The sequence below is a fragment of the Xenopus laevis genome, chromosome 1L, assembly GCF_017654675.1.
Source record: "Xenopus laevis strain J_2021 chromosome 1L, Xenopus_laevis_v10.1, whole genome shotgun sequence".
Classification (NCBI taxonomy): domain Eukaryota; kingdom Metazoa; phylum Chordata; class Amphibia; order Anura; family Pipidae; genus Xenopus; species Xenopus laevis.
In genome coordinates this window covers 88663479-88688550 of record NC_054371.1, presented here as the reverse complement: position 1 = coordinate 88688550, position 25072 = coordinate 88663479, and the positions used below count along the sequence as shown (strand labels likewise).

Genomic DNA, 25072 nt, shown 5'->3' with positions numbered 1-25072 from the left:
GGACACCAATAAAAGATTCAAGATTTGACATCCTCAGGGATGAAAATGTAATCAACAATGTAATGTAAATGAAATTAATGTGAGATTGTCTACTGGTCACCATTGGTTATAAGGGACAGGAAAAAGACAAAATAAAATCACACACAAATGCATGTACAGAGAGGTTAATAAAACACAATCATACAAAACTGCACTGATTCAAACATCTGTCAATATATACTCATATTGGTTCATAAACAAAGAAGGTGTTGTAAAAATATTTTAAGTTACGCTGAACACTAGAAATCAGTTTATAAAGCTAAATAAACATTACAAAGAATATATGTAATGCTCACAAATGATGTTCAGGTATGAGACCTGTCATCCAGAATGCTCGGGACTTGAGGCCTTTCATCTAAAGGATCTTTCTGTAATTTGGATCTTCAAACCTTAAGTCTACTTATAATTAAAATATTAAATTATAGGATTGTTTTCCTCCAAAAAGAATGAATTGTGTCTTGTTTATTAATACACAGAAAAAAGAAATATAATTTTTATAATGGAATTTAACTTCCTGTAATTCTGATCTTTCTGGATAACGAGTTTCTGGATAACAGATACCATATATGTATCTTTTTTAAATATGCCAATTTAAGTTAAAGGCTTTGATCCATTTCTAAGTCTGTTTCAACCAGTTCTCATCATGCCTGTCTGAAAGGCTGTTTGCTGCAAGAGGTCATGGAATAAATGCCCCTTCTTCAGGTATATATGCTTTTAATTTTTTCTTTTATTTTTATTAAACAATTTTTTTTAAGTATACAGCGTTTTGAATACTGACATCATATATCATTGTTTGTTGATAAGTACATCAGATTATGATATAAAAATAAAAGTTGTCTCCTGTTGACAAATACTCATATTATGTTTGCCTTTCTCTGCTTTTTTTTTAGCTTGTGGCCTTATAAGGCTGTTTATACAAGATTTTGAAAATAGTATAAAAACATTTAACATATAACTCGATATGGCTCTATACACACAAACAAGTCTCTGAATTCTAGAGATAAGGTGTAGCTTCGGATTTGTAATAAGTGGTGGTTTGTATTTCTATATAGACTTGGTTGGTAGTGTACATAAAGGCTAGGTTAGGGGTATTAGCATTTCAATTAGAGATTACTTCCTGATTTACATCCCAATTATTCCATATGCTTTTAAATTGGTCTACTGTATCATTTCGTATGGCCGTTAAAAATCCATCCTTCTTATATAGTGGATCCGGTTCAATAATTCTTGTTCTGTTGGTGAGGATGTCCCTTTCCATTTGCTGGCTATGCAACATCTAGCTGCTGACAGGATAAAGTTTGCTAGTCTCTGTATTGGGTTTTTGAGCTTAGGAATCCTATCTCCTAGGACAAATATCAGTGGGTCTTTGGGCATATCTGCTAAAAGTACAATTGTTCAGCCATTTACCAAGAGTCCCAAAATATGTGTAAAATGTTTCATTCTCCATGACCGCATCTCCAGCATGTAGAGGAGGTATTCAGAGGAAGTGAAGGGAGCATACAGTTTACCAGCTAAGGAGGTCCCTCTATTACAAGGAAAACAGAATAATACTAACTTAACATATAATTCTCCACTAAGTAATGCAAATTTCAAAAGTAAAAGTAGTAACCTTTGCTGTATGCTGGCAAATGCACGGAGTTTGTCAGGTAAAATGGGAGACCTAGAATTAATTGCATGCTCTAAAAATTATGATATAATTGGTATCACTGAGACCTGGTGGGATGAAACATGTGACTGGATTGTGAATTTAAATGGTTACACCCTTTTTAGGAGGGACAGAGGGATTAAAAAGGGTGGAGGAGTGTGTTTGTATGTAAAGCCTGAATAAAACCCATGTGCTAAAGAAATAACAATAGCTGGCACTGGTGAGGGTGTAGAATCACTCTGGGTAGAGATTTTGACTGGGCAAAAGGTAACAAAAATAATTATCATTGGTGTATGCTATAAACCACCTCGTATAAGTGTCGATTATGCAGCCCAGCTACTCTTGCAGATACAAGCGGCTTCACAGCTGGGTCAAGTTGTTGCTATGGGTGACTTCAATTATCCAGACAACTTTTTTATTCCAGCTCGTACTAGGAATAACTCTCTTTTGGACCTTGTAATAACTAATAATACTGAACTCATTTCTAACATTTGTGTGGGTGAGCATTTAGGGAATGGTGATCATAACATGGTCTCCTTTGAGATTCTGTTGCAGAAGCAATTCTATAAGGGAGTAACTAAAACACTAAATTTCAGACGTGCAAACTTTGACAGTATAAGGGCATCTCTGCAACATATTAAGTGGGAAATGCTTTTTACAGGGTTAAACACAGAACAAAAATGGGAAGTCTTTAAAATGCTGCTTAATAAATTTACTTGTCAGTATATTCCACTTGTAAGCAAGGAACGTCATTGCAAAGCAAAACCTTTTTGGTTCCAATAGAAGCGGTGTTGAGGTGGGTAAGAAAAGACGTGCTTTTAAGGCTTTCAAGTTAGCTGGGACAGCCGAATCATTTATAAGGTACAAGGAGGCCAATAAATCATGCAAAGAAGCTATAAGGCAAGCTAAAATTGCTATAGAAAAGGATATTGGAGCAAGCAGTAAAACAAATCCAAAATTATTTTTTATATATGTTAATAGTAAAAAAATGAAGCAGGAAGGGGTGGGACCCTCCCCCTCCCAAGGGGTGGGACCCTCCCTTACTATCAGAGGGGGGTCAGCTGGTTGATGAAAAAAAAATAAAGCGCAGATTCTGAACTCATATTTTTCATCTGTCTACACAAATGAGGAATCAGTAAGTGAAGGTTTCCTTCTTAATAGTCCCAATTCTAGTAATACAACTAATGATGCATGGTTCACACATGAAGAAATTCAAAAGAGACTAGAACATGTTAAGATTAACAAAGGTCTGGGGCCAGATGGTGTTCATCCCAGGGTAATTAGCGAGCTTAGCTCTGTGATTGCCAAACCTCTTTACTTAATTTTTCAGGATTCATTGAGAAAAAAAGGATCCTGTTCTCAGCCTCAAAACTATAGGCCAGTTAGTCTGACGTCATTGGTAGGAAAGCTTTTCGTAGGGTTAATAAAGGACAGGGCTCTGTACTAGGTCCCTTGCTTTTCAACTTGTTTATTAATGACCTGGAGGTGGGCATTGAAAGTACTGTTTCTATTTTTGCAGATGATACTAAATTGTGCTTAACTATAGGTTCCATGCAGGATGCTGCCACTTTGCAGAGTGATTTGTCTAAGTTGGAAAACTGGGCAGCAAACTGGAAAATGAGGTTCAATGTTGATAAATGCAAGGTTATGCACTTTGGCATAAATAATATAAATGCAAGTTATACACTAAATGGCAGTGTGTTGGGAGTTTCCTTAAATGAGAAGGATCTAGGGGTCTTTGTAGATAACACGTTGTCTAATTCTGGACAGCGTCATTCTGTGGCTACTAAAGCAAATAAAGGTCTTGCATAAAAAAGGGCATTAACTCAAGGTATGAAAACATAATTATGCCTCTTTATAGGTCCCTGGTAAGGCCTCATCTGGAGTATGCAGTGCAGTTTTGGACTCCAGTCCTTAAGAGGGATATAAATGAGCTGGAGTGCAGAGACGTGCAACTAAATTGGTTAGAGGGATGGAAGACTTAAATTATGAGGGTAGACTGTCAAGGTTGGGGTTGTTTTCTCTGGAAAAAAGGCGCTTGCGAGGGGACATGATTAGACTTTACAAGTACATTAGAGGACATTATAGACAAATAACAGGGGACCTTTTTACCCATAAAGTGGATCACCGTACCAGAGGCCACCCCTTTAGACTAGAAGAAAAGAACTTTCATTTGAAGCAACGTAGGGGGTTCTTCACAGTCAGGACAGTGAGGTTGTGGAATGCACTGCCGGGTGATGTTGTGATGGCTGATTCAGTTAATGCCTTTAAGAATGGCTTGGATGGTTTTTTTGGACAGACATAATATCAAAGACTATTGTGATACTAAACTCTATAGTTAGTATAGGTATAGGTATATAGAATTTAGAGAGGGGTGTGTGTATGGATGCTGGGTTTTCATTTGGAGGGGTTGAACTTGATGGACTTTGTCTTTTTTCAACCCAATTTAACTATGTAACAATGCTGGTGTGTGATACCATCGCATTTGTAGCTTGTATATATTTTCTTTAATGACTGTACATATTGGACTTTTTGTTGCATTTTCCCACATTCTCTGCCATCTAGGCAAGGCTATCTTATATTGGAGGTAATTTTCCCATTTTTTCATATAAGTATGTGGGTGTGTTTCCAAATCGATTGCATTCAACAAGTAATACCATCTGGATGTTAATCCTCTTTGAGAGTAGCCCACACGGCAAAGTGTTGACAATGGATCTGTAGGAGGAAGTATACCCTTAGGAATGTTAGCCAGAATAAAATGTCTCAGTTGAAGATAACAAAACCTCGAGAGGTTAACTGTTCCTGTGTGTTACACTCTTGATAACTCTTTATTTTCCTAGTGAGTAGATGAAATACCTTATAAAGTTGAAATAAATTGTTGGTCAATTCAGAAGATATGCTTATATGTTGCAGATTTGCTGGTAAATCTGGATTTCCCCAAAGAGGCATCAATGGAGGCGTTTTTGGTTAACATTTTATGTTTTGCTATCATGCTTTTCATTTTTTACCTGAATGGGGACATTTTAATTAAGCCATTTGAGGAATCACTTTTTTTGCTCGAGTTTTCCTGCAGTAGTTTTAATTGCTGACATAATAATATCCACTATTATCATTATTATTATATATATATATTATTATTTAGGCAATGGTTTATATATATAATAGTATGCACATTTATATTATTATTACGTTTATTAATCTTAATACAGGTATTTATAAAGCACCAACATATTCCACAGTCAATAAACGGGTGTATACAGTGGACATATAGATGTTCATACAAAGCTACCAATAACCTTTACAAGCTTTACAGATACCAAGTTTAAAGTGTAAAGTTAAATTTTTCACCTTCTTATGTATTTCTAAAGCAGCTCCTGGGGGGGGGGCTGTAAACAGTTCTAAATTGATACATTTGATACATCTGCTGAGCAGAATCATTAAAGGAACAGTAACATCAAAAAACAAGTGTAAAACTGGTGGGTTTACTTCAGAAACACTACTATTGTTTATATAAATAAAGCTGATGTGTAGTCAAGGGGCAGCCATTCAAAGGACAAAAAACTCAGCAGATAGCTCTGTAGAACATAATCTTGGTGTTTTTTTTCTATGTATACTAACAAATTTTTTTAAAAAATGTTTTGATGTTACTGGTCCTTTAAGGAGGAACTTTGATAAAGAGGCCCACATAACACAGAAACCCCTAATATACCTATCACAGATAACTGTTTCTTCAAAAAGTATGAATAAATGCCATTTTCTATGCTGAAACTATTGATACAATAGTTGCTAACATTGCACAGTTGCTTCTGAGAAATTTATTAATTAGTGTAGCAAATTGCAATAGTTCAGAATCTGCACCTGGATTAAGGAACTGCCAGAGTGAAACACCAGAGACAGGAACATTACATTTTAAAGATTTAAACAACTGAACTGGAAAAACAGTCTTTAAACAACTGAACTGGAAAAACAGTCTCTAAGGTAAGGTCTAGAATTTTCCTTAGGGTGATTTTGTATCTGCGAATCACTACATGTTCTCTCTACATCACAGAGTTCTTTTATCTCATATTGTATTCTTAAGGCCTCAAGCACACGGGAAGATTGCCTGCTATAATTACAAAACGCTAGCGCCAATGCACTCGCGGCGCTTTGATTTCCGAAGTTTCCTTGTGAGGCAACTTCGAGCGACTTCGGAAATCAAAGTGCCGCCAGTGCATTGGCGCTAGCGTTGTCATTATAGCAGGCGGCAGGTGCGGCAAAGTCAGTTTGGGGAGATTGTCGCCCTGCAGAAGAGGCGATTAATCGCCAGGCGACTAAATCTCCCCGAATCTGCCCGTGTTCTAGCTCCCTTAGAGACTATCAGTCTATCAATAAACACAACTTCATTGTCTATCCATCTACACCAATTCAAGATGTGAGATATCCAAAAGACTGACCAGATATGTAAATGTAACACATTAACAAAGTGCACAACCAAAACACACTGATCCAATGGACTGGTCTGCAGGCTGATCTATCAGATCTCTCAGCAGAGGTGCAATATCATGTAAGCCAATGAACTGAACATGCAAATGGCCTGTGGGCTGTTCTGTCAGATTACTTGAGGTAAGTATATTTCAAAGTCAACAGATAAAATGATACATGGTGAGTTGACCAACAAGGTTTTCCTTACCATCGAATCATCTTCAGCTGGGCTAACGTGAAAGTGCATACAGAAATAAATGTATACATTTTTTTTTTTTTTTACACAAACATACCTGATTCTACTGTAAAGTATAAAAGTTACATTAAAAATAAAAATGTAGGTGAAATTATAATGTAAGACCCTGGCCATAGGGCAACAATGGAGGCAGAGGAAGTAATGTTTAACTTCTAGTAAATATCCCCTTTTTCCTTGAACTCTGCCTTATTTATTATTTCTGATAACACTGTTACAGTGAAAAGGAAGGGGAATATATTGTTTTTTCTTCTACTGGCTCTGCAAAGGAAAGGTCATGAAAACTCAAGGTGTACACATTTTTAATATAGTACAAACGGTATGTAGAAAACCACATGTGAAAAGTAAAACCTACAATCATAAGTAGTCCACAAGGCACAAAACAAAATAGTTTTTTTGCTGCTATTTGGCCACTTGCACCACTTCTCACCATTTCTAGGTCGAAGAGAGAATGAGTGAGAAAAAGTTAGTGAGTAAAACTAATCCTCTCCCCACAAACGAACTTAAAGGGGACCCGTCACCCAAAAAAATTATTCAAAATCCTATTTTATCACATTAATCACGCAAAGTAAAGTCTAATTACCCTATATAAATTATTTGAATCTTGTTTTCCTCAGGAGCCATTTTGTAGACACTTATCTAGAAAGTGAAAATAATTGTCTGCCCCACCTCTATGCCTAAGGCATAGAGGAGGGGCACCCAATATTTGATTGACAGCTTACAACAGCTATGCATGCTGTAAGAAAAAATAGAAATTTGATTTCATGTTTAATTTGAAAAGGACTTTTAGGGGCAGATTCATTAAGGGTCGAATTTCGAAGTTAAAAATACTTCGAAATTCGACCCTCAAATTGAAATCCTTCGACTTCGAATATCGAAGTCGAAGGATTTAGCGCTAATCCTGCGATCGATCGATCGAAGGATTTTCCGTTCGATCGAACGATTAAATCCTTCGAATCGAACGATTCGAAGGATTTTAATCCAACGATCGAAGGAAAATCCTTCGATCAAAAAATCACAGGCAAGCCTATGGGGACCTTCCCCATAGGCTAACATTGACTTCGGTAGCTTTTAGCTGCCGAAGTAGGGGGTCGAAGTTTTTTTTAAAGGGGAAGTACTTCGACTATCGAATGGTCGAATAGTCGAACGATTTTTCGTTCGATTCGTTCGATTTCGTTCGAATTCGAACGAATTTAACCAATTCGATGGTCGAAGTACCCAAAAAATACTTCGAAATTCGAAGTATTTTTCATTCGAATCCTTCACTCGAGCTTAGTGAATCAGCCCCTTAGTGTCTGGGCGACAGGTCCACTTGGCAGCCAGTAACCTTTTTTGTAAGTCTGCCCCTGTGGCCCTGAGAATTATCCTGCAAATACTGAGATATATTGGTTTATGACTTTGAGGGTATAAATAAATACAGGGCCAGTTAGCCTGAATGTCCATCCATGTAAATTAGGTAATTGTCCTACAGAAACACTAGGTTTTGTTTAATGTTAGCTGTAAACAAACATTTTGCCTTTCTTTCATTCCAAGCTTTTTCATAAAACTGCTTATCACTCCCAACTGATTTATTAACTTGTGTTCTTTCATGTAACTCTGTTTTTAATAGCAATGAGCTCTTCTTTTTAGCTTGCCATTAACAACAGACTGCAGAGATAAACAGCAGGGATTTAGAGGTTAATGGGAAAGAGAGGCCTGTGGATAGGATGAGAAGAGACAGGTACAAGATGTTTGTAGAAACATTCCATAAAAGCACATCCATTGACTTTTCAGTGCTAGGTCTGGCACAGGCATGGAATGTTTGCAGTACAGATACATGTACTTACAAGGTATGATCTAGTGTGCACAATTTAGTCTTAACGGTACACTCTGTTTTAGCTATATATTGAGCAAACATCTTGAAAGAAAGATAATCTGAAATGAAAACACATCTAGTGCTTTAAAGCAGGCTATTTTTCATTAATGTCGACATCATAAACAAAATGCAACCTTGTTTATTTTAGGAATGTCATGGCCCTGTTACAGAAACAAGATAATTACCAAAGAAGCCTTGGGGAAAATTGTGTTAAATGGAAAAACTGGTCAAGATGAGGTTGGGAGAACTTTAATTGGCTGCCTAAAAATGTATGGAAAATGTCTGATCTTTTTGCTCTTGATACATATTATACCTCATATAGTTCATATAAGGGAAGCATATATGAACACTTATAAACCAATTAAATGAACTATACAAAGGATAGTTACTAAAGAATGATAAAAGTTGAAAGCAGAGAAAAAACACTTCACACTGCCTTGCCTATATGAATTTTTAAGATATGTCCTACTGCACAAGTGTTCCTATTCAGGATGAGACAGACATAATGCATGAACCCATCAAGAAATGGGGGGAAGTGGGTGGTTGGGGCAGATCAGGCGTGTGGTATATTGACATCCCAACTGTTTAGGTGGAATTATTAGGAGGGATGGGCACATAGTGGCAGCTCAAATGATTTATACAGGGACCACATACTTTGGACTGTACAATGTCGCCACATAAGCTGGTGTGATATGATTTTGTCAGAGCCATTCATAATACTCTGCATGTGTAACAGCACAACACACACAACACATTGACACTCTGGACAACACACAGATTGCTTTGCTTTGCTATTAATAGAGATACTTTCAGGAGGAGCTCCCACTCCTGAAAAACATTTTTGGTAAAGTGCTCTGTGGATTTAATATGCTATGACAGCATTCTGTTTAGCTAAAGGAAAACAAACAAAATTAAACTTTCCTACTTATAGCCAGGTATATTTTTCCTTGAAGAAATATCAAGGGCAAATGTAGTTTGCTCCACTTATTAAACCATTAAATATCAAATGAAAAGAAATCATTTCATTTATATAAACCGCTTTTATATATACAGCATTTTCCCTAGTTTTATATACTATTACAGGCCACAAATACATCACAACATTCAACCATTGCGTTAAGTGAAAAATTACCCATATTATAAGGCCTTTCACAACACCTTTGATTATTTTCTTTTAAGAATTCATCAAATGTTGTGCTGACGCAAAAAAAAAAAAGGCACCTGCAAGCAATTGTGGGCAGGACGTGTGCAGGAATGTTGGCCAAAAATCACAATTACTGTCTTCCAGGAGAGTAAGTGATATTTGTAAGGCTCAGATTCTGGAATAAACTGACATTGCAACGAGATGTTCCTAAGACAGGAGCAATTGCCAAAACTGACGTGGCCCAAAGAATTTGTCCATTGAAGTGGATAGAATTAATCAACTACGGAATGAGTCAATATTTGCTTTGCATTCACAGGATGACAGACTAAAGAATACCTAATAATTAAATGCCATTTTTAAAAAAATCTTTGATTTGATTTGCTTTTAGTCCAGCAACATCAGGGTATTCTTAAAGTAATTTTGCTCAATAAATGTTTCCTCAGCTCTCCAGGGCCCAGGACTGAACAAGTTTTTCCTTCCTCCCCATGTCCGATTCCAGTGTAATATAATGAAATAAAAAAATAATGATACAATAATCTCTATGTAAGATAAGAGCAGGATGGATGACCTAGTGCTGGGAATCATAATTCTCATTAGTCGATTCTCTTGCATCTGTAATTCTGTAAGAATTCTCATAGTTGAACTGGTTTCCATCTGTAATTATGTTTTTTTCAACTTCTATAGAGAACTAGGGGGCGCAGTGGGACCCTTCTAGTTGGGGTTAGTGTCTCCTTAAGTCATGGTGCTCCTTGGTAAGGGAAGACCCCTTATCCAGAAAACTTCAGGTCACTGGTAATGTCTCCCATACCTGTACTTTGCTGAGAAATAATGTAAAAAAATATAAGCAAGGCACCATAGTTGCTTTTTGGGGTGCAGTATCCTTTTTTACATCCTTGGGACAACCTAAAGAATTCTAATTCCACAGAGATGTAATGTCACAGTTTGGAAATATCTTTAGTTAGATAACCAGACTCAGAGATTCTTCTGTCTTTAACTTGTCTTAATTAATCAATTGCTGGCCCTCACCCATGTGACCCTCTTGCTGTATATCAGGACATTCATTCTAGGGGAAGCATAGCAGGGGTGAGCATGGCAGGAGAGCCATGGCAGATTTAAAAACTTAAGTCCATCAAGTTAAAGTACAGAAAGTTTAAGTACAACATATAGAGTTAGACAGAGTTGGACAGCAGTTGGATCAGAGTTGGACTGGAATCTCCAAGCAAACACTGGACATCACTGCTCAACAATTCTTCTATCAACAAGATAAACCGGATTATACTGTCCAACTATGTTTAATCTGATTGCCTTCTTTTTCTCTCTCTCCTCTATACTTCTGCATATATCCTCTGCACTTCAACATCCATCAAACTATCCTGAAATTGAAATCTCCTCTTCACTGCTCCCATCACCCTCTCTCAATCTAAGCACACTATCTTGTATTGTTAAATCTATTATCCCCTCACATCCCATCAAACAATACACTGCTCGCACTGTCAAATCTAGGTCACACCTTGTCTCACTCTCATTATTACTGTTACTTGCAGCTGGGGATATCTCCCCAAACCCTGGTCCAACTCACTCATTTGTACCCTCACTTATTCCTACTCTCAGGCATTCAACAAGGTCTTTTCCAGTCTCTCAGACTTTACGCACTTCTAATATTGCAAACCTAATTCACATAAAACCAACACCCTCCCTGCCTTTCTCATGTGCCCTCTGGAATGCACGGTCAATCTGCAATAAACTAACAGCAGTCCATGACCTCTTTATAGCTAAATCCCTTAACCTTCTTGCAATCACTGAAACATGGCTCTCCCCCTCGGACACCGCTTCACCTGCTGCCCTCTGCTATGGAGGCTTCTCACTTACTCACACTCCTAGACCGGATGGCCGTCATGGCGGTGGGGTGGGATTTCTTCTCTCCCCCAAATGTAGGTTTCAAAATCTACCTACACCGACTTCTCTCTCCTTCACTTCTTTTGAAGTCCACAGCATACGTTTGTTTTCTCCAATCTCTCTGCGTGTTGCTGTCATATATCGCCCCCCAGGTCCCTACTCCACCTTCTTGGATTACTTTGCTGCCTGGCTTCCATTTTTTCTCTCCAGTGAGACACCTGCTCTCATTTTAGGGGACTTCAACATCCCCATTGACAACTCTGCTTCTGCTGCCACCTCTAAACTTCTCTCTCAGTGGACCGACTCACCTACCCACATCGAGGGTCATGCTCTTGACCTTATATTCTGCCACTCATGCTGCCGATCCAACTTAATTAACTCTCCCTACCCTCTGTCTGACCATCATCTACTCTCCTTTCAGATACTGCTTTCACCTGCACCTTCACAACCATCTCTCTCTACCCACACGTACAGAAACCTTAATGCCTTTGAACCACAACAATTATCAACAGTATCAGCACAATCCATATCTCATATTAATACTCTCTCCTGTCCCAATATGGCAGCTTCTCTTTACAACGATGCCCTTTCAACAGCACTTGACTCCCTTGCACCTTCTACCACCCGTCACAGCCGGCCAGCTAAACCCCAACCCTGGCACACTAGTGTAACACGGTACCTCAGAAGATGTAGTAGATCAGCTGAGCGACGGTGGAGAAAGTCACAAACTGATCCTGACTTCATCCACTTCAAATTCATGCTCTCCTGCTATAACCGAGCTCTATCATTAGCCAAAGAACAATACTTCTCTTATCTAATATCTACTATGTCCTCCAAACCACCCAATCTCTGATACACTCTCTCCTGCACTTACCCACCTATTTAATCTTTCACTCTCTACTGGTACCTTTCCATCATTATACAAACAAGCACTAATCACTCCTATCCTCAAAAAACCTTCCCTTGATCCCAGCTCTCCCACTAACTATCGACCGGTCTCCCTTCTTCCATTCGCATCCAAATTACTAGAAAGGCTTGTTTACAAACGCCTGATCCAGCATCTCACTCACAACTCCCTCCTCGACCCCTTGCAATCTGGCTTCCGCCCATCACACTCGACTGAAACTGCACTCACCAAAGTAACCAATGATCTTCTATTGGCAAAGTCTAAAGGTCATTATTCCATTCTAATCCTTCTAGATCTCTCTGCAGCCTTTGACACAGTTGACCACACACTCCTCCTTGACATTCTACACTCATCTGGCATTCGGGACACTGCTCTTTCATGGTTTACATCTTATCTGTCTGACCGTTCCTTTAAAGTTTCCTTCTCTAATTCTACTTCTACTACTTTCCCACTCTCTGTTGGAGTTCCTCAAGGCTCTGTTCTTGGCCCCCTGCTGTTCTCGCTCTATACAACTTCACTAGGAAAACTCATTCAGTCATTTGGACTTCAGTATCACCTTTATGCTGATGACACCCAACTCTACTTGTCTACTCCTGATCTTTCTAATGCTATCCTTTCCAAAGTCACAGACTGTCTCTCTGCTGTCTCCTCCTGGATGTCACAGCGCCACCTGAAACTGAACCTTTCTAAAACAGAACTCATCATATTTCCTCCAAGATCTTCCCCTGTCCCTCAGATATCACTCACCGTAAACAACACCACCTTTCATTCTACCACACAGGCACGCTGCCTAGGAGTCATCTTAGACTCTCATCTGTCTTTTTCACCACACATTCAAACACTTGCAAAATCTTGCCGTATTCAACTGCGCAACATTGCTCGAATACGACCCTATCTCAGTTCAGAATCAACTAAAACACTGATTCAGTCTCTCATCATCTCCCGCCTTGATTACTGCAACTTACTCCTCACAGGTATTCCAACAAGTCACCTTTCACAACTCCAATCTATTATAAACGCGGCCGCTAGACTCATTCATCTAGCTCGCCGCTCAACATCAGCTGCTCCCATATGTATGTCCCTTCACTGGCTCCCAATCTCTTCTAGAATCAAATTCAAATTACTTACACTCACATTCAAGGCCCTTAATAATGAAACCCCTCCCTATATTTCATCTCTAATCTCCAAATACACTCCTTCACGAAACCTACGCTCTGCTTCTGATCTTCGCCTCACTTCTCCTCTGGTCACTTCTGCCCATTCTCATCTACAAGACTTCTCTCGGGCTTCTGCTTTTCTCTGGAACTCTCTGCCACAAGCTGTCAGACTTTCTCCTTCCTTCCAAACTTTCAAGCGCTCCTTAAAGACCCATCTGTTTAAAGAGGCCTATTCGATGTACCTTAATTAATCATTGCTGTATCAAAAATGACAAAGTGTTTATACAATCCTAATGTCTCAAGTGTACCCTAACCTTTTAGTTTGTAAACCCTATTGTACTCTGTAATCCTTGTCTGTTATCCACCATTTATTCCCTGTTTGCTATAACTGCAGTAAAGCACTGCGTATCTTGACAGCGCTATATAAAAAAATGATGATGATGATGATGAGTTAGTTCCCAAAGTCTGAGAGAAGACAGGTCAGCTGTGACCACTTATGACCCCTCAACTATAACTCACCAACAGTATGTCAGAGGTCAAGCACAATCCTACAGATAGATCCCTAAAATGCAAATCTGATGCAAACCTGCAGAACAGACTCAATACGTTAAAAAATCATCACTACTGGCTCCAATTATTAGGAAACAATTTTATAGAACTTCTGTGTTCTAGTATGTTTAATTAATAAATGTGTTACTAAGTTCAGAACCTTATTTAGCTGCAGGACATGTTTTAATATACCAAGATGCATAGCTCAGTAGAGTGCACTATGCCAAGGACACTTCTATTGCTACAATCATGACGCCTTCCATGTATCACTGTAATTGCAACATTTGTGCTTTAAGCACCATTATGGTACAGGTACAGCATCTATTATCCTGAATACTTGGAACCTGGGGATGTCTGAATAAGGTGTCTTTGTGTGAACTGGTTCTCCATAACTTAAGTTTGCTAAGAATCATTTAAACTTTTAAATAAACCCAATAGGATTGTTTTACCACCTATATGGATTCATGCAATTTAGTTAGGATCAAGTTCAAGGTATGGTACTGTTTTATCATTACAAAGATAATATAGAATTTTTAAAAATTAGAAATATGATTAAAATGGACTCTATGGGAGATAACCTTCCTGTAATTCACAGCTTTCTGGATAATGGTTTTCAGATAAAGGATCGTATATCTGTGCTCCCAAGAGGCATATGGCCATGTGTTTCTCTCATATCTTAGATTGTAATTTCTTTAGGGCACAGTGCTCTTTACCTTTTTGTATTAGTTATTAGTTATTTTTGCATGTATTCTTGTATGATTCATTGACACATCAATTTATTGTACAATGTTGCGCATTATGTTGGCGTTTTGTAAATACATTTTAATAATAATATACATTACCTTAATATGCTGTGCAACTTTCTCCATATAGTGGACAAATATACAGAATATTAATTAGGGCTTCAAAAGCTTCATATTCGCCTTATCATTACATTACATTTTTTAACATAATCTTACCTGCAAATGTTTGGTTTATTATATAACCATTCCCTGCACAGAAAATGTAAATGACACTTATGTGTGTCTCATAACTTATGGCATTTACTAGTACTTTCTATGAAAGGCAAAATGCTGATTGCTACAAGTTACATGACCAGGTGCAAACATTGAGCCTTTTATTACATGACCCCATTACTGGCAGATGATTAAAGGGAATGTTCACTTTTACATTAACTTTTAATATGTTATAGATTGACTTATTCCTAGCAACCATGTAGCCATTGAAATTCCAAGTATGGGGGCTGCAAAGTATAAAGTTCAGTAACTCAGAAGCAACAAAAAATAAAAAATATAAATCTTATTTTAAAATGCTATTGTCTTTATCATACTAAAATTTCAAATGAAGATGACCTACCTATTTTACATGTTCTTCACACTTATAAAGTTAGTTAGATAGTTGCATGGACAAAAAAATACATGGATTGTTACAGTATTAGTACAGACATCAAAAAATGCAACTTACATTTAATGCATTCTTGGCTGCTTCAGCTTCTGATCGACTGTCAAAACTAACGAAACCTACTGGCTGGTCAAAAGAAAAGGTAACATTATTTATTATAGACTGTTTTAAAAGGCATGGCACATTCTATATCAGTCCAGAAGAGCTTTGGAGAAGCCGCACACCACACAAACCCAAAGATTCTTATCCTGGTGCCCAGCGATAGAGGAATCTGCCACCTCACAATACAGGTAAGAAGAATTTCATGCTTGACAAAGGGGCGTGTCCCCCCGAAACGTTGCACAGCTCATAATAAAATTGCAAGGGCTTGCCCTGCTACTGCAACTCCTGTGCGCCAATGAAATTCTTCTTACATTCTATATCAGTTTCATCAAAGATAGATCTATTTTGTAGCTCAGTCTCCTGAAATTGTTTTAAAGAGTCAGCAAGCAGGATGAAGTAGGGTCTGCATTGTATACCAAATTTGTCCCGTAGGGCCTGTTTAACAGTGTTAGGTTTTCAGCATGTCATTACACAAACCCATGAGAACAGGATAAACACAGAGGAACTTTTCACGATTCCTTAACACTGCTTAATATGTTGCAACTGTGTGAGGACTGTTGAAAACCTGCACTGTTGGTGGTCTTTGGCTACTGGGGTTTAGAAGCACAGTACTGCTAAAGTTTCTTGTTTTAATGATGTCACATTTACAATCCATTGCACCTAGACTGAATGCCATGATTCGTGAGTTTCCCTTCAATATGCATAATGAATAAGAGTATACCAAGCTGAGTGCATTGTCTTTAGCTGTTTATTTACAGTTATTTGGGGGTGGTCACTGAAATATTCCCTGCATTGAGACAGATATCAGGCTTTTACCTCTCTTTAAAGGGGTTGTTCACCTTTGATTTAACTTTTAGGGGCTGATTCACTAAGCTCGAGTGAAGGATTCGAATGAAAAATACTTCGAATTTCGAAGTATTTTTTGGGTACTTCGACCATCGAATTGGTTAAATTCGTTCGAATTCGAACGAAATCGAACGAATCGAACGAAAAATCGTTCGACTATTCGACCATTCGATAGTCGAAGTACTTCCCCTTTAAAAAAAACTTCGACCCCCTACTTCGGCAGCTAAAAGCTACCGAAGTCAATGTTAGCCTATGGGGAAGGTCCCCATAGGCTTGCCTGTGATTTTTTGATCGAAGGATTTTCCTTTGATCGTTGGATTAAAATCCTTCGAATCGTTCGATTCGAAGGATTTAATCGTTCGATCGAACGGAAAATCCTTCGATCGATCGATCGCAGGATTAGCGCTAAATCCTTCGACTTCGATATTCGAAGTCGAAGGATTTCAATCCGAGGGTCGAATTTCGAAGTATTTTTAACTTCGAAATTCGACCCTTAGTGAATCGGCCCCTTAGTGTGATATAGTAGAGAGTGATATTGAGATAATTTCATTTTTTATTATTTGTGTTTTTTGCATTATTTAGCTTTTTATTCAGCAGCTCTCCATTTTGCAATTTCCACAATCTGGTTGCTAGGGTCCCAATTACCCTAGCAACTATGCATTGATTTGAATGAGAGACTTGAATCTGAATAGGAGAGGTCCTGTTATAAATGTTATAAACATTTTCACATATCAAATTGCGTTTGCTGTTAAAATGAAAGCAGGAAGATGTTTTAATTAACTGGTTGTAATAACTATTAGTTATTGCTGAAAATATTTTATAACAATTATACAAGTGCCGTGCATAGTGGGGGTCCACAAATGATGCAATATATTATAAATGTATGCCTGATGGTGTACATGCTCACGTAGTGATCCTCATTATTAGCTTCCTTTTCTCTGTGCATAAAATGTATTTTCCTCTGTTCACTTTTGAGTTAATGTGAGTGTTTTATTTTTTAAAATGGTGGGTAATTTAAATTTTGATGAAGCTGTACTTTTTATGCTTTCTGTGAGAAGTGCATATGCCTTGGATTCATGTGATCACCCCCATTGCCTTCACCTACAAAAATAAGCAAACGTTATATGCAATAAGAGCCTAGAAGGAATATTTTATACATGAAAAAGGCAACATATATTTATATATATATATATATATATACAACAAGTCTGATATTTTTTTCCAGAATCAGTGGCAGCTCTACAAGCAGCATAATGCTGGATTACAAATAAAATATTCTTACCTGCTTTGAAGTGAGTTTTATTAAAGAACCTTCATAACCCTGGAAAAATAATAAAACAGCATTATTTAATAAATAAAATTATGTGTTCAGATTTACAAAGTGTAAGATAAACTATTATTTTTCAATATATTTTACCAGGGTGACATATTTACTTCCATTATGAGTGTGGACCTTAGGTGTTGTACCCAAATTAGTAACCTGTATGATATCACTGTCTGAAATGGGCATACTGACATTGCAATCATTCATGATTTTATAAAATAGTGATTAGCATTACAACTGATTATTTTGTTTTGCTTATTTGCATTCATGTTTTTCTCTTTACACACTGTGCATCAAATACATTTCTCCTGTTAAAAATGGCTAGTGGTTTAGACATGAAGGAAGAATATTTCACATGCCTACTACACTTAGGGGCAGATTTATCAAGGGTCGAAGTGAATTTGAGGGAATTTTCGAAGTAAAAAAATTTGAAATTCAAAGTAATTCTTTGGATACTTCGACCATCGAATAGGATACTACGACTTCGAATTTACTTCGATTTCGATTCAAAGTAAAAATCGTTCGACTATGCGATAATCGAAGAACTGTCTCTTTAAAAAAACTTCGACTTCAATACTTCGCCAACTTAAACCTGACGAATTGCTGTTTAGCCTATGGGGGACCTCCTGTGTGTTTTGCTAAGTTTTTTAAGTCAAAGGATTTTTTGGGAAAATCGTACGATCATACGATAAAATCGTTCAAATCGTTCGATTCGAAGTACGATTGGAGTACGATCATACTACGATCGGAATACGATTGTACGATGTATAAAATCCTCAGACTTCGATTGTCGGAGGATTCTATTCGATGGTCGAATTTCGAAGTTTTTTCTACTTCAAAATTTAACCCTTGATAAATCTGCCCCATATTGTAAAAAGTGTTTCTTGCGCTTCCATAACACACAAGGCTTCAGACTAAAGGCATATTGCAAGTGTGAACAAGGACTCTAGCTCAAATGACATCATGACATAATGTAGTCTGAAAGGCAACCTGTGCTTAATGCCATGGTCAAGCTGAAATATGAATTTGCATTTAAAAGGGTTTAAAGGGAAGTGATTGGTATAGAGACAGGCATTGGATGGTCAGTGGCGTAACTATAGAGGAAGCAGACCCCACAGTCGCAGGGGGCCCCAGTGATACAGGGGGCCTGAACCACAGGGTCTGCTTCCTCAACAGCTACTTTAAACACCCCCCTCCCCAGCCATTATATTACCTTTGGCCGGTGAAGACGGGTGGGCAGGTTGGGTAGTGCAGTGCTCCGAAAATTTTTTTGCAGGGGGGCCTGGCACACTGTAGTTATGCAGATGTGGATGGTATAGTCTCAGAAGGAAAATTGTCAGTAATGATATAGATACTGTGAGTATAAAGTGAGAGAGAGAGGCTGTGGGTATAAGGCAAAAAGCTACAGAGAAGGTTATAGATGTACAGAAGGAAGATGCTAGATGTATGGCAGTGTTTGGAAGTAGGCACTGAGTAGGAGGTGATTGAGGAGGATTAATGTTGGCAGGCTGCAGAGCTTAGTGCAAAGGCTGGAAAACATGTGTAGGTATAGAGCAGTAATCCCCAACCAGTGGCTGCTTATCAACACTATGGATGTTGCATTAAGCGGCCTCAAAGCAGGTGCTTATTTTTGAATTTCTGACTTGGATACAAGTTTTGGTGGCATAAAAAACAGGTGTATTGCCAAACAGAGCTTCCTGTAGACTGCCAGTCCACATAGGATACATACCAAATAGCCAATCACAGCACTTCATTGGCATCTCCAGGACTTGTTTCATGCTTTTGTTGCTCCCCAACTCTTTTTACATTTGAATGTGGCTCACAGGTAAAAAGGGTTGGGGACCCCTGGTATAGAGGATGGGGACTTGGAAAAAGGTGAGACACTAGGGGCAGGGAATGGATTTAGTCAAATAAGATGTAGGATGAGGAGTGGAGATTGTGTGCATACAAACATTGTGTATATTTTCAACACACAATGAGGTCTCTTATCCCATGGACAAAGCAAGTGTTGGACTGCTACACCAGGGGCCCACCCAAAAATCTTAGATCAGGTGCCCACTCTCAGTACTATTATAATTCCTCTCCTCATGCAACCTCCATTCTGCTAGTCTCTTTTCTTTACATACTATAATCTATTATTCCATATATTTAGTTTCTTTGTTCTCATAGAAATAGGTAATGGCCATGAAATATGCAAATGTTTTGAAGCAGGAGGGCCCACTGACACCTTGGCCCACCGGGCGTTTTCCTGGTATCCCCGTGGGCCAGTCCGACACTGGACAAAGCAGTAACTATAACAGGGCTAACAATTTGCTGTATTTGCCTGGATTATGCTGACATGCTATGTTTAACAGAAAACAATTTGGGGGTATTTTCCATGTTTTTCCATGTTATTAAAACCAACAGGCATCTTTATGCCAGATACCAGACAACTAGGGTCACATTTACTATTGGTCGAATATCGAGGGTTAATTAACCCTCGATATTCGGCCGTCTAAGTAAAATCCTTCGACTTCAAATATCGAAGTCGAAGGATATACCACAATTCGTTCATTCGAACGATTGTAGGAAAAATCGTTTGATCGATTTTAATCCATCGATCGAAGATTTTCCTTCGATCACAAATTGCCTAAAAAGCCTATGGCTAACATTGTATCTCGGTAGGATTTAGGTGGCAAAGTAGGTGGTCGAAGTTTTTTTTAAAGAGACAGTACTTCGACTATCGAATGGTCGAATAGTCGAACGATTTTTAGTTCGAATCGTTCGATTCTAAGTCGTAGTCGAAGGTCTAAGTAGCCAATTCGATGGTCAAAGTAGCCCAAAAAAAACCTTCGAAATTCGAAGTTTTTTTTATTCTAATCATTCACTCGAGCTTAGTAAATGTGCCCCCTACATATTTAAGAGGGGCTTTTTTACAGTTGCTCTTCAGTACCTGATTTAACACAGTGCACAATTTTACAGTTGTGTTACAAGTGTTTGCTCACTTTGCATGTAAAATGCTAGTGAAGGGCTTTTGACTCCTTTTAGCCCTTCTCACCCTAACCAGGTTCGGTTTTCCAACTCATTTAACTGCAAACACCCCTGCCCTGAACTGGCATATGATGGTGAATAATTACATTATTATTATGTTTACTCAAGTTATTTGCATTTATATCAATGAGCATTAAAATGAAGGCTCTTATTTGCTAGTTTTACATATGATTCAACCAAATGCATCCTATTTGTAACATTATTGCATAGATATGGCTCCCTTCAACTCCCAGTGCAACATTATTTTGATTAATGCTTTATACGATACCTTAAATGGTCGGAATAATAAGTAGAGCTCCCGAGGTTTGATATCTAAAGGCAAGCCACTGACAAAAAGCGTCCTCACCTTAAAAGAGAAAAATAAGCAAACTTTAGATATTACAGACAGAGGAAACCATTTATTTTAGACTTGAATCTTTACAGTTGTCACTGACAATGCAGTGCTCCAACTTGCATGCTGTAACATGTCATTCCTCGTATAGAGTTTGATCCAAGTTTATGATTTAATGTAGCACCCACAAAAAATGCACGCATTTAGGTTTTAAAGGGACAGTTTATTATTATATCTACCTTTGCACAACATGAGCACAATAAATAGGACGAACAGGTTAAAAATGTATTCTGCCTCTTTTCATAAATTTTTTTTTTTCTATTACTAGAAACTCCTCTTCCTAGCATGCACATTTATTTAAATGGCAATAATGAATTCTGTATAAACAAACTACTTGCCTCCCTAAACTGCAAGGGTCCAAGCATTTTAAAGGAATACTTTAAGCAACAGATAGTTTATATCAAATTAATTGGCATATTAAAGAATCTGAACCGAATCCTAATTTGCATATGCAAATATAGATTTGCATATGCAAATTAGGGATGTGGAACTTTTTTTACTTCCTTGTTTTTTGACAAAAAGTAATGTGATTTCCCTCTCTGCCCCTAATTTGCATATGCAAATTAGGATTCGGATTCCGGTTTAACCAGACAAAAGGATTTGGCCGAATCCAAATCCTGCTGAAAAAAGCCGAATCGAAACCTGGATTCGTTGTACCCCTAATTATTTTTTACTTAGGATTACCCAATGGCACATACTACTAAAAAAGTATATTATGAAAATTTTTACATGAAGTTTATTTAAATGAAGCAAGGTTTTACATGAGCTGTTTTATGCAATATCTTTTTATAGAGACCCATATTGTTTGAGGGGTATAGTTTTCCTTTAATTAAAATAGTACAGGTACGGAATTTATTATGCAAAATGCAAAAATAAAAAAACATAATATGGTGTTTTTCCATAATCTTTAACTGATGGCAGCTTAGTTATTACTAATTGTGTTATTATTAAAGAGAAAAAGCAAATCAGTCAAGAATAATGACATATTAATATAAATAGGACATTACCAGATTTCTGGATAACTTATCTTCAAATAATAAATGTTATACCTTTAATACAATGCTTTGGAAAAAGTTCATACGGGTCCCAGGAGGTATAGGGGCCCCATGAGACGCTAATTCATATACAATTTCAATAAATATTGGTAAAACAGGTCAATCTCTAGACATTTTTGGGGCCTGAAAAATAATTTGCTGTGGGGCCCAGTAATTTCTAGTTACGCCACTATCACTACTATTTGTTGGACATAACTTTCGTACAATTGATGTCTGTCACTTAATGGCCTGAGCTTCATGTGATTTGTTCTCTTTACTACTATATTTTAATCTGAATGTTTAGTTGCAGGTTGGAAGATAAACAAGCGTTCGTCCATCATGATCTGCAAGTCTATGGCCAGTTTCAGAGTATAGTATGTTTTCACAAAGTGTACAGAAAGTTATATCATATATAAAGCCGGAATAGAAAACATACTTCAAATGGTTAGATCACTTGAAAACATAAATAGCACTTGTGTAAATGTTCTTCTTAGATCTAAGACTGAAGGGTCAAATATGGGTCGTCTTTACTTAGCTACTACAAAAAAGAAATGAAACAGCTTTACAAGATCAGGTGCATTCTTATCTTTCATCTCTTCTCTTCCCCCTAAAAACGCTAACAGGGCCCTTTAGTAATGAACAGTAGTTTCCTAAAACAAAAAACAAGACGGTTTTGAATCCTTAAATCCTTATTAAATTATTAACTTTAGGGAGACTACTCCAAATTTCAACACGATGAAAGGAAAAGAATGGGAGGTATATAGAAAGACATGACTGATCCTGGCATGGGAACAATCGGTTACTTATTAAGTGGAATAGGCAAGCAATTGCTTTTTTCAGACCTCCAGGACCACTTCAAAATATAATGAATAACCAGCCACAATTTATTTAAGTAGAATATTTTAACTATAGCAATCATTTACTAGTTTGTTGATTGTGTTCCATGTCTACATATGCTTCACAAATCACACGAAAACAGAAATTTCAGCCAATAATTTAATTACATAAAATCAGAAGACATATTCATATATGGAATAGTAATATAAATTGCTGAAAATATAAACTTTTTTTCTACTTTTTAAATTAAAATCTAAACAATATACAGCAACAAAATCCTTTTATATTAAAGGGCAGGTCAACCCCAAAATAAAAAAAAGCCCAGTAAAAGAAAACATAATTCTAAGCAACTTTCTAATATACATTTACTAAACATTTTTAGTGTTCTTAAAGTTATTTCTTAAAACAATTGCTATTGAAAGCAGCTTCTGCTTAATTCCTGGTTGATACTTTTTAAACAATGCTGCAATGTAGGCAAAACATTATTTTTTGTTGGGTTGACATTCCCACAGTTTCACAGGTGCTTAGATTCAAAATACTCTATAGCATCTCATCTGTTTCAAACCCACACACCACTGGCAGTGGTTCAGACCTCTAAATGGCCAACCTAAATTTTCCCTGGATGACATTTTAAAAAATTCACTTGTAAGCCTAATTAGTTTGCTTAAGTCATTTAGACCTCCTGCAGAGTTTTTATTTTATACCTTTACTTATCTTAAAAACTTTCAGTTATCATCTAATATTATCTAGCCATGCCGGTAAAGCCTTCTTAAAAGAAAAAGTATTCACATGCCTCATGCTACACACATAGCACTGCCCCCATCTGAACAACAAATGCTCTGTAAGGCTACAGATGTATTGTTATTGCTTTTATTACTCAGCTTTCTATTCAGACCCTCTCCTATTCATATTCTAGTCTCTTATTCAAATCAATGCATGATTGCTAATTTAGACCTTAGCAACCAAACTGCATACTGGAGATCTGTTGAACCAAATGCCAAATAACTGAAAAACCTAAAATGAAAACGAATTGCAAATTGTCTCAGAATATCACTCTTAAATAGGGTTTCCATCTGCCCGGTATTTTACTGGCCTGGCCAGTAAAAATGAAGGTTGATCCCAATGTTATTAATAGGGAAAAAAGATAAATATATAGAAAGGCCGGTATTTTTTCCAAAAAAGTTGGCAACCCTACTCTTAAAGGAGAAGTAAACCCTTGCTACTAAAATCCCCTACCTCCCTACTCCCTACATAGACCCCCCCCTCCCTGCTCCCCCCAGCCTAGGTGGTACCTTTGCTAAATGCCCCTAACCCTTTACTTACCCCTCGGTGCAGATTCTGTCCAGCAGAGTTCAAGGCAGCCATCTTCTTCTCTTCCATAATCTTTATGAAGTAAGTGCGGTATCGGCGCATGCACAGTTGGAGCAATTTTCTGTTTCGTGACAATTGTGCATGCGCAGAAAGTCATGGTAATTGCCAAAGCACTGGAAGAAGACCTGAAGATTACCGAAGAGGAAAAGATGGCTGCCGTGAACTCCGCTGCACAGAATCTGCACTGAGGGGTAAGTAACGAGTTAGGGGCATTTAGCAAAGGTAGCACCTAGTCTGGGGGGGGGAGTAGGGGGGTCTATGTAGGGTAGGGGGATAGGGGATTTTAGTAGCAAGGGTTTACTTCTTCTTTAGAAAAAATTGTATTTAGTGGGAGCACTTACCAGACGCTGGACTCAAACGTGCTGCACACCCAGCCGCCATCCCATGCGGTCAAATAGATTCCAAGGACAAGAAGAAAAAACAGCGGAGCACCGTAGGAGTCCAGTAAAAGTATTAAAAAATGACAATTTTATTTAATAAACATGTAAAAGCAGATTACAGCAGCAGTGAACCCTGGCTGCCCGCTTAATGCGTTTTCGTGGCGTCCTGCCACTTCTTCTTTAACATCATATTAACAGTTAATTTAAAGGTGAGCAACCTCTTTAAACAGATTACAATCAGTGCACACTGGATTACAAAGTGTCAGTTGTTTGTGCTTATGGGTCCTCTCTTACAGATCAACCAGAGAAGGAATTCCACTGTTAGAACTTATTACTTCACCTAAGCAGCAAACAGACATCGCTTGGCATTGAGAGTAGTACTGATAGATATATCATATGAAAGTTATTATTGCTTTAAAATCCAGATATCCACTTTTACTAAGTAAATAC

General features: G+C 37.7%; 1 protein-coding gene across 3 annotated transcripts in view; it reads right to left on the bottom strand.

Moving 5' to 3' along the window:
- Window positions 1-25072, bottom strand: part of rbpms.L (RNA binding protein with multiple splicing L homeolog) — a 137726-nt gene that overhangs the window by 64150 nt on the left and 48504 nt on the right. For all 3 annotated transcript variants that reach the window (XM_041574877.1, XM_018242389.2, NM_001090008.1), the window contains 3 exon segments: window positions 20878-20955; window positions 17538-17576; window positions 15371-15433 (listed from right to left, as the gene is read on the bottom strand). In XM_041574877.1, coding sequence (XP_041430811.1) covers window positions 15371-15433; window positions 17538-17576; window positions 20878-20955 — 180 coding nt within the window.